Genomic DNA, 10,783 nt, shown 5'->3' with positions numbered 1-10,783 from the left:
GATGAGCCATGGATGGGAGGAAAGGGCGGGGAGAAGGAGGGCTCGTCCGACGCCGCGGGGAGGCTGCCGAGCGCAGCGCTGCCGCTGGCGGTTGGGAGGCGGCAGCGGCAGCGGCGTCTCTGCGGCCGGCGCTGGTCGCCGTGTCCAGCCGCCTCGCAGTAGCCCGGGGTAACGAGCCCGCAGAGCTGCGGTGACAGAGTCCCCTCCAGGACGGGACGGCGCTGTCACGTAGGGGACATGCGTCCCTCCCCGGTGCCCTGGGGCCGTTCCCATAGCACTGGTGGGTCTATGCTGTGTGTCCTAATCGCTGGGCACGTTCAAGAGGAGCACCGTTGCCAATGTCAACACGCTCAACGTTCCCTTTCCCAGCCTACTGAACGTTCCTAAAGGAAGTGTCCCAAAACTGCAAACTAGAGCATCCGGTGACGTACTTAGCCACAAAGAAGCCCAGGAATCCTACTACTTGCCTCCTGACAAGGAGCTATGTAAATCAACGGCAGGGCATTTTTCGTGTCCCCTTTCTGATGCCAGCTTTTGTTTAGTCTGAGCTGGCAGCAGTCCCTTCTCTCACACACTCCCAATCAAATAGAAACAATAGGAGTGTGTAATCACACATCGGCTTCGTGTGTTAGGATTAAAGCTCTTGGAGGCAGAGATTTTCTTACGTGGCGATGCTATTTACACTTGAGACCTGTCCATTAAAGGTGGACTTTGACTCATCATGCCCTGCACTTCTACCTTCCATATTATGACCTTTAAAACCTTTTCAGCACGGATCGTGATGGGGTGAGGAAGAAAAGAAGCAGCCTGAGGCTCAGTGTCTTCGATGATTCACGTGCTGTGGTGTCATCCCCCTGGATTTGCTGGAGCCGGGTAGTTTCCTGGCGGTGAGCCATACCTGTGCCACACAGTGGCACCAGCTGCCTTTGTTGTTCCTTGCTCCTTTTGTCCTCAATTGAGGCCAGTGAGCTGTAACTCACTGAGTAGTGGAAGAACGCTACAGCGATACACGTCTCTAGAAGAACTGCAAGAGCCATGTAGGCGCAGAGCTCTTAGGGAGGTTTCTGTTGGTGTTTCAGTTTTCTGGTTCCTGTTACATGCGCGCGATTTGTCATGAGCGTGTAGGGAACGGGCAGAAAAGGGGGTGGGTGAAGGATGGGAGACGTGGCAGTCACTAGATGGCGCAACAAGCACGTCTGAGAGCAGCCGAGGGCCCGTGGCGGCCTCGGCCGTGCGTTACAGGCGTTTGCTGTAAAGGTTTTTCTCCTGCCTGTGTACTGTGAGCCCTGCTGACCCGGGTAGTCCATCCTCTCTTGCCGTTCCCAGGTAGTAAAAATCAGGTATGTAAGGAAAAGCGAACTTGTACAGAACAGCAACCCTTTGGTCAACCCTGTCTCTCCACAGCGTCAGTAACTGCTCTTTTTCAAAAATAAAGTGCTAAGGATAATTAAAATGGTAAATAGAACAATTGAAGTGTGGTAGCCTCCTGTTGGGATACAAACCATGCAGTGAGGATTGCCTGCAGTGAGTTGTGAGGAGGATGATGGCATGCTGGAGTGTGCACAAGAAATCAAACATTTCACTGTATCTTCACTTAATTGTGCTCCTTTGCATGTTTCATTTGACCACAGATATGAGAACACATCTCACCAAATTAATCTTTTTCAGGTACTGATAAAACACCATGTGGTGTCAATCACTCTTGAAAAGAGAAATTTCATTCTACATTTTTAAAGAAAAATGCCACTTGTTTGCCTGTTTCTGAATATAAGTGGACTTTATCCCTTCCTGAGAAACATGTTCCCCATGAAATGACTGCACCTGCTCAATATGACTTGGGTCTTTATGAGGGTATTAGACTTACTGTGAATATCTTGGAGACAATTAGAGAACTGATACTACAAAATTATGCCAGATGCAGTGATATGTGGAATGGTATCAGTTTGCTCCCAAAGGGAAAATTGAGCTTCTGTGTCTCTTAACAGATGTTGAGCATGATCTAGTTTTTGCTGGTGTAAACAAGAAGACTTTGGCTGCTGTTATTTGGTCAGGCTCATCACACTTCCCATACAGAGAGTGTCTGCAAAGTGAAAACATCCAGATCAGTCTAAAACGATTCAGTTTACAGTGCTTCAAAAATTAATTTGTCTTCATCCAGCTAGTTACAGTAGGAAGAGGTATTTGGGGACAAATTAAACCTTACTGCAATTCTACAGGTTCTCTTTGAGACTGCAATTGTATCAGTAATGGCTCACAGGGAATGAATGCAAACAAACAGTAGTGCAGAAGTACTCTCTCCAGCAGCAAAATCAGACCTTTACTGCCCATCCTGGCACTGGGATATAAAAGCTCAGCCGACAAACCCTGTATTTGTTAGGTAACTCCTCCTCTGATGCAGTCAAGGTCCTCTGCAAACAGTAAGAAAGTAAGTGGTAAAATATGCTTGTGTGATAACCCTTAACTGTGAAATTTAAGACCTGGTCTGTTGCTAAATTGGTAATTGCTACTGATGTCCAGGAGGAGAAATTTCAGTGGGCTGAATTTCGGAATACAGCTGAGAAGGGGGGCCCAGTTAGCCCTGTAGCCATGGCACAGCTCAATAAGAAATATGTTCCAGTTGGGTTCATCTGTGTTCTTTGACTTCTTGTAATACCTTCAGTACAATTTGGAATGTTTAATAATGGAATTGGACCTCAGTATAGGAGAGGTAAATACAAATGATGCCTGTCTACTTCTCAGGGTATTCAAGTGGGATGTTTTTCACAAACATAGTGGAAAAAATGGTTTAAAATACCTGAAATTTAACAGCATTGAGTTCAATATAGACTTTCTAAACAGAGTGTAAGCATAGTGAAAAATCAGACTGTTCTTGGGAAAATCAGAATGTTCTTTGTAAATATTCCCTAAACAAAATAGTCACTTAATTTAGTTTAATGTTGTTTTCTAAATTTGCCTAAATTCAATTTCATAATTTAATGATAGTTTTTTTTAAATTAATTTCAAATTTCCTAATATTGAAATGGATAGCACAAAACTCAACTGATTATGTTAATGATCTTTGATTTTAATTTTTCAGAGAAGATGTTTTTGTTTGTTTGTTTAGGTGGATCTAGCCTAAAATTTCCTGTATTTTTCATTTTGTTCAGAGAACTAAAATTGTTGCTGTTCATTTTACCAAAGCTCATATATTCAATATACTCAAGTTACTTATACTAAACATTTTGATACATAACAAATCTGTTTAATTAGTCTGTGTAGACAGGCTAGAAGCTACATTTCCATGCCAAATCCATGGTTTTTACTGTGTTTGCAATCTCATCAATCCAAATGGTTTGTAAGAGCAGCAGCTGACTATTTATTGAGACCCTTTTATCTGATTTGTTGATTAACTGCTTTGGTACCTGCAAGCCAGTCATCATCTCAAGTTTATTTGGTCCCTTAACACTGCTGAATAATCTGTCATATTGGTCCTGAGTGCCATGGAGTGGCAGCACTTACATAAAGTATGTAAATTATAAAGAAGAGAGACGGGAGGATTCACAATTCCTTTGCATTTACATTTAATTTAATGATTTAACTGCAAGAGCCATACACTGTGATGTCTGGATTCCATTCAGGGCTCATTTCAAATGTCAAGTACACCACATTTGGGTGCTGTCTCTTCTAGCCTCTCATCTTCTCTTTTGTCTACAGACTTGTGCAGCAACCAATGCCCTTCTTGAAGATGGCATGTCTAAAAGCAATAAGTGGAATACCCCCACCAGTTGGTATTTGACAGGGAATGATTTATGATTTTTTTTGTAGGGTTGTTGTTGCTCTCTTTTTCAGCACCACTTGCTTGTTCAAAGAGATTACTTTTTGTCTTGACTGTTTTGGCTCAGAAAACCCTTCATAAATTCTTACTATATTTTTCATTTGTCTTGACTTTTCTCCTCTTCCTCTTGTTTTTTCACAAAGCTTCTTCAGACACTCTACACAGTACCAGCTTCAAAATCAAGAGGGAATTCAAGGTGGAAACATATGATTCTCTGTGAAAATTACTTTAAATCAGCAATCATATTTCAGGCAGACTCTTAGATCACTTCCCCTAGTTGTCTGAGTTATAACCTAACATTTTTCCCTATAATAATCAGTCTATGCTGCATCATATGAATTACCTCCACTATAGAGAGAAGATGGCAATGAACTAGCTATGGCATGTTGGATCCTCGTTTACCTGAATTCCATTTTGTAGGAGTATTTGTGCAATCTATGAGTCCAGATTCCCCCTCTTTCCAATGCATATGAACAGGAAGAAAGTCAGGAAATGTTAGCTATGAGAAAGGTGTTACTTCAGCCAACCCTTCTGTGACATACTGCTGTCTTGTCTGGATCACCAGCTGTCAGTTTAATCCACAGTGTCTGAAATAAGTTCAAGAGCTGATTTCACCTTTTGTCTGGGATCATTCCATTGTATTGGTATCTGACATGCCCCATCTCTATCAGAAACAGGTATCCTGCTCTAGCATACTAATACAATTCATGATCTAGTAACACTCCTTCAGCCAGTGTTCCTTCCATCTCATGGAAGCAGACAAGGTCAATTGGCTGGTATCTGACAAATGTCCTCTCCTTGGTTTCCTTCTTAGTACTTTTAAGCTGTATTGGTTTCATCAAGGAAACAAAGCACAAATGTCTACACAGAGGTCTAAAAGTAGTCTTAAGGCAGGTACATTAGCTCATTTTTCTCAAGGAGTTTCCCATCTGGTTTTATTGAAGGTCTCTCTATCCAGCCTTTCCTCCTTACCCTGCAGAGGTGTTCATGCTGTTCTTGGCAGAAGGGGAAGTGAGGCTTCTGCACTCCCATGCTTATAGTCCACATACCCATTTCCTAGAATCAAAAGGATTTCCCTATCTTAATTTTTTGTGTCATGTCTCTGTACAATTAGACCTCACACAGTCTCACCCCTCTTGCATTCTCCCCTTGACTACTTTCAATCATATTTTTTACTTACAATGACGTCCTGACCTGACCAATGCTTTAAAGTTGCAGCTGACCATTTAATGTTAACTGAGTTACCAGGGAAGCAGTGATTCTACTTCAGCTGTGGTGATGATGCTGTTTTCAAACTTTCTTCAACTAATGAGCCATTATAAGTAGTAATAATGGTGTTTGTTTGGGCCACATGTCCCTCAGAAACACTCAGCCCATGCTAATTACAGTGGCTCAGCAAAGAGGTCAAGGCTCATAAATGTGTGGGAGGGGGCATTGAACAGTAATGGTGAGAGGTGTTGAAAATAGTTGCAGGGAATGTTAATTATACAGCTGCTTCACTTGAACTTTCTCCACCATTAAAAGCAAAACTCATTTTGAAGACACTTGTAAAATCTCTGCTTTATGAATCAAGCTCCCTTATGTCTCAATAACTGGTAATAATACCCAGATATATGAAACTGCAGTGGAATCAACAAAGAACTCATCTGTGCAAGGTGGGTTTAGTCTCAATTAAAGCTAGAAATAAGATTTTGTGTGACTGTGCTGCCACATTAGAGCCATTGCACAGCTTTGCTCTGTGGATTTAATTCAGATTCTGCAGATTTTGCTACTGACTTCCATGACCTTTGGACCAAGTCTGTTTCTGGTTTGTTCTCATTCCTGAAGAGCCCCAGTCAGTCTGACAGACAGATAGTGCACTTCCTCAGGGACCAGAGTAACTAACTGTAAGTCCTGGTTTTGCAGTTGTCACAGTGTGAGTGACAGAGCAAAGCTAGTTACTTGTGAATGTTTGCATATTAAATTAACTTAAGTTCTAATAAAAAGTGACAGTGAAGGGAAGATATACAATAAAAATTATGAGAGAGATGTGCAATTAACTAATTCTTACATTATAACTAAACAGTGTATATATATCTGAGTTGTTAATATTTCTAAGATATTGCACTATATTTATTATTCAAAGAAGCATAACATTACAGGATAAAAGCTGGCTATTTTCTACTTAGTTTCTCAGCCAAACTTCAGAGCCAAAAAGCTTTTAAGGTGTAGATAAATCTGACAAATACTTAACTTTTAACTTGTGCTTGTGTGTGCTTCATAGTCACAAAAGTGTGAAATCCCCTGTGGCAGTCAATGCTCTCAGAATGATGTCTGTAGGAGAAAGAGTGTACTTGCAAGTTAGTATGTCTGCACCACTGCAGAAAACAGGTTAAGTGTGGATCAGCCTGTGAAACTTGTGAGATGGTTAATTATTTTTCTTCAGGATAGCTAAATTGATTTATGCAAAGCTGACTTCTGTAACTGAGGAGGAGTTCCAAGTCAGTTAATGTGTCTCGATAATAATGAGAATGAATGTTGATGGAAAGTATACTCATTTGTTCATAAAAATAACATTGTAGCAAAATATTGGTGTGCTATAACCTCTCCAAATGTACAAGAAGTGATATGAGTAACCCAGTGTTCTCAGTAAGTGCATATCAATTGCAAAAATCAGTAAATCTATTGTTTAGACCTACAAACAGGAAATCAGCTTCTCATCAAGTTCCCTATGAAGTGGGTGACACAACTGATGTGAGTTTAACACAGATGCATAATTACGTGTGTCATACAGGTGGAATATTTTAAGGGAGTCTATCATCCTTCCACTTCAGTAATGAAATAATTTTAAGTGCAAGCATGTGCTGACCATCAGTATGCAAAGAGATTGTACATAGAAAAATACCCTTTAATGTTATTTTATTTAGCTTGAGTTGTTGTATGCTTTTCACAGCATTGCGGTGTGTGCACAACCAATAAGGACACGAGAGTTGACTATTCTTGTTTATTGAATAATTCATATCAAATAAACACTTTTGGAAGTCTGACTACAGAAAGTAAAAGCATTCCTTTGAGAGGAGAGAAATCAGAAATCCTCACTGGGAGGGAAGGATCTCTTCTTGCTTTATTATTACATGTCTGAGGAGAAGGCATGATTTCAAGTGGCATGACTGAAGTGTGGACACACCAGGGTGGGAGTTCTTGTGTGGGCTGTACACAGTCAGAGGGGACACAATGTGTGCTTGAGATGTTCAGGGATGCATTAATCATTTGCACTCTTTAGCCTTTTAGGTGAGCAGGGTTTTCATGTGCCAGTTCCAAGACAAATTATGAAGTCATTCACTTATTTTTTTCCAGCTGAAACTGTTCCTTTCTCTTTATAGTGCTTACTGTCTGGACAGATTGTAGTGTACAAGGACTCAAGTGTCCAGAATGTTATCATTTAGAACTGAAAACCTGCTCTATTTAATTTTGAAACAATTGGCATGTGTTCTTTTTTCTTCCTCACTGTTTACTGATTTCACTGAAGTGAGAGGAAACCATATAATTATTCTACTTCAGTAGCATCAGAACAGCAATTTAAGAGCCTGTTTTAGTCATTTAGGAACACATAGTTGGATTATTTTGGGGTCTGGACTCCTAAGAAAATAAGCACTCTTCCTGAAGTGGGGGAATTTAAGTACTTTCCTGTTCCATTCAGATAGGTCCTTTAGTTCCTTTGCTTTAAGTGTATGACAAAGCCATTAACTTGGATGGGAACATTAACACATTGAAAGGTAGGTGCAGAGGTCAGCAGCAGGAAGCCAAAAAGGAGTGAACTGAATATTTTAGTGATCTGGCAGTTTACTTCACCAAATGCAAGTGCTACACAATTATTTTCTCATTCCTCTGTTTCACTTTCCCATGCTGATCTCTTCCCTGGGTGCTGACGCTTTTCTTCTACCCTGTCTCTGCTAACATCTTCTACTAAATCAAGCAACAAGCTGCCTTTATGACAAGTGAATGACTCCTGAAAGTTGCAGGGACCTGTGTCATCTGAGCGGTCAAAATTCCAGTGCCTTTTTCCAGGATGCTGGCGTTTCTCACTGTATACATCTACCTCATAATTCCAGCCTCTTTTGCTAGGATGCTGGTGCTTGAACATCAGATATCTTCTGCCTAGATGTTCTCTTTTGGATAACTTATTCATGTAGGTTATCTGTGCCCTAGGGCTGTATGCAAACTGATCCAACAGTGATTTTCTGCCGGGAGGCTGTTGCCTTTTCAGCTCCAGATAGACATCAAGGTCATCTTCCATCTCCCTTTTTCCTGGATGCTGCCTCTTCTGAATGTCTCCATAAGATGTCTCTTCTTCAACATCTCTTTTTCCAGGATGCTGTCTCTTCTCCAGGTTATTTAGGTACTTTTTCCCAGGGTGTTGTCTTTTGGAAAGCTGTTGTAGCAGAGGGGCATTTGATTCTGTACAAGGAAAATAATAAGGTTAATAAAACCCCATAATCCTCCCTAAGGAAGTTGTATTAGGAATTTGTGGAGCGGGATCTTAATCTGTTGCTTTTTGAAAGCCAACTCAGTATTTTTGAAAGCCAACTCAGTCATAACACTATTAGTATCTCTTACTCATTCTTAGGCTCTTTTTAATATTTCAGCACTGGGATCAACACAACCAATTCTCAGCATTGATGTGAAGAGGGAGGATAACTATTCCTGAGGGCATTTGGGGCCAGCTCGTCTTCCACTCTGGAAAGGCCCAGTGCTCTTGTTTGCTGGCAGGCATCTCTGTGCTGTTTCTTGCAATCTCTGAGTCTAATCTTCTGCTGCTGTGACTACTGGTAGCAGAGCAGCTACAAGGTGGGAGGTGCAGACACTGGAGCAGTCTCTAGTATTTACAGCTGTGGAAAAAGCCCACCTCTTTTGGAGGGGGTAGGAACCAGTGGATGCAGGCAGTAGGTGGATGGCAGCACCCCCACCTCAAATTTACATTAGGTACAGGGTCCACAGCTGCAGAATGTCTTTCATAGGTCCTCTTAGAGCTTTCCTAGGGAAGTACCTGCTGAACAAGCAGGTTTTCTGTGACAGGCTTCTACCTTTTTATTATGCAGCAGCTGCTTAATGATAGTGCAGCCTGTCCTGAGCAAAGAGATCTTAGAGAAGAAAGCATCTGTGAAGAACTGTCTGTCAGTGTATTGTGGCAGCCCTTTTTTCCTTCCCTTCCCCTTAGTTCCAGTGCTAAGTATGAACATTAAGACCTGGAAATCATACCTTGGATCTAATGATCTCAGTCAAGTGCTATGCCATCACCAAATGGGTGTCCACAGTGAGATAGATACCTTTATTAATCTCTTCTTCCTTTTCAGCTTTCTTGAGGACAGACTGAAGAATGAGGCTTTCAGATCTTTGAAGGATGTCATCCAGGGGAATTTTTCCCATGTTCTCACTCTCCTCTGGAAGGAGATGTCCCCCGTTGAAGCAAACACCACACAAGGTCAAGCAGAGGAGTAGCAGTGGCAGCTGGATGGATGGCATTGTGGGACAGGGGTTCCTGCAACTTCCATTGGACAGAGAACAACAGGGGAGGAAGATGGAGCAAGTAAACCTAGCAATAACAGCAATGTGATAAACAAATATGGCATTGCTGCAGGGATTGAAGTCTCTTAAGGTCTTTCCTCATTTCTGTTAGCAACCTCTCTGTTTTTTATTCTTCAAAGCATCTCAATTCTTCATAATTAAAACCAGGTAGTTGCTAATTTTTCTGGCAGAATAAATATGGTATGAACTTCCTGAGGCACAAGTGATTCTGAAAAACTGATTTTGCTCTGCTTTCTGCCAAGAGGCAAATATAATTTCCCCCTTGAACTCTGTATGCACAAGGTATAGACATTTATACCTGCTATCTCCATCAGTCAATTCACTTTGCTAAGAGTTAATTTAAAAATGATACTTAGATTAGCAGCGCTTCCATTCTACCTTTAGTTAAAGCCAAATCTAAATAAACCAGTAGTTTTTTGCTATCTTTTTCTATGCATTTAAAGCAGCCATATGCCTGGGTATTTGTCAGGCTAAGAAGACAGCTATGGTCTGTGTGGAAGGGAGATTTCTTGCATGGAAAGAAATGAGGGAAGTACCTTATATTTTTTTCAGAGACATAATCATAATTGTATCCTCTATTACCTCTTGCCCAGATGCCAAGTGTTTTCCTATTTCTTCTAGCTAGTACCAAATTTCTAACATGCTTAGGGATGTATTTTACAGTAAGCAGAGTTCCTACAGTAGAATGGAATACATCTTTAATACTACTATAGCAGTCATTTAGGTTAATTATATCTTCAGAACATAAAAGAAATGCACAATTTTATGAAGATCCACAAATTTCCCAAGTAGAAAATTAGTTTATTACCTTTTTTACTGGCAGGTTTTACCAGTTCTGATGAAATCCTTGAGTAACAGCCCTAAGAACATCACATAGGCAATTTGACTCAGAGCAATCTTTAGACAGAAAGGTAGAATCTGCTAAAAAGGAAATTATTTGATAAATTACCTGATTTGTAGTTTCAGATTTTTGCTTGATGCATCTGCCAAGTCCTTTAAAGCTGTTTGTGCACCTGAGCTTCGGTTGCCCTTTTGCTGCAGGCTCACGGAGTGTCCAACAGAAGCGTTGCCGTGTGCTCTCTGCACAGCTCATGTCTCTCTACTTATAGTGTACTGCCTCTGGACCCTTTATGCAAACAGCTCGGAGGTAATTTAGGGGATATGATGTCTTTTTTTTTTTTTTTTTTTTTTTACTGCTCTCAGAGAGCTGTGTTCTGAATGCATTTTAAGATTCACAGATTCACACAGTTATTTGCTGGCCTCCATATATCCATACTTGGCTCCCAGAAACTGTTATTTTCCCATTCTCTGAAGAGATTATGTTGAACTTTATGTGACTCAGCATAAAGAAAAGGAGGTTTTCTTTGCTTAACAAAACTAAGATTGTTTGTCCTCTATTAAGCA

The 10,783-nt window shown here is 40.9% G+C and overlaps 1 protein-coding gene across 3 annotated transcripts; it reads right to left on the bottom strand.

Moving 5' to 3' along the window:
• Positions 1-6,783: 6,783 nt before the first annotated feature.
• TRH (thyrotropin releasing hormone) lies at positions 6,784-10,560 on the bottom strand. 3 transcript variants are annotated; one of them, XM_021542545.3, is made up of 4 exons: positions 10,329-10,344; positions 10,188-10,239; positions 9,121-9,338; positions 6,784-8,251 (listed from the first exon to the last, which is right to left on the bottom strand). In XM_021542545.3, the coding sequence occupies exons 3-4, from the start codon at positions 9,314-9,316 to the stop codon at positions 7,674-7,676; spliced, it is 774 nt and encodes a 257-aa protein (XP_021398220.2). In that variant the 5' UTR covers positions 9,317-9,338; positions 10,188-10,239; positions 10,329-10,344; the 3' UTR covers positions 6,784-7,673. The 3 variants fall into 3 exon arrangements, with proteins under 3 accessions (XP_021398220.2, XP_021398219.2, XP_021398221.2); XM_021542544.3 differs by lacking the exon at positions 10,188-10,239 and having other exon boundaries at positions 10,329-10,560; XM_021542546.3 differs by lacking the exon at positions 10,188-10,239 and having other exon boundaries at positions 9,121-9,332; positions 10,329-10,560.
• Between the last annotated feature and the right edge of the window lie 223 nt (positions 10,561-10,783).

This window comes from Lonchura striata, chromosome 12, assembly GCF_046129695.1.
Source record: "Lonchura striata isolate bLonStr1 chromosome 12, bLonStr1.mat, whole genome shotgun sequence".
Lineage (NCBI taxonomy): Eukaryota > Metazoa > Chordata > Aves > Passeriformes > Estrildidae > Lonchura > Lonchura striata.
The sequence above is the reverse complement of the archived record's forward strand: the minus strand, read 5'-3'. Positions and strand labels throughout refer to the sequence as shown.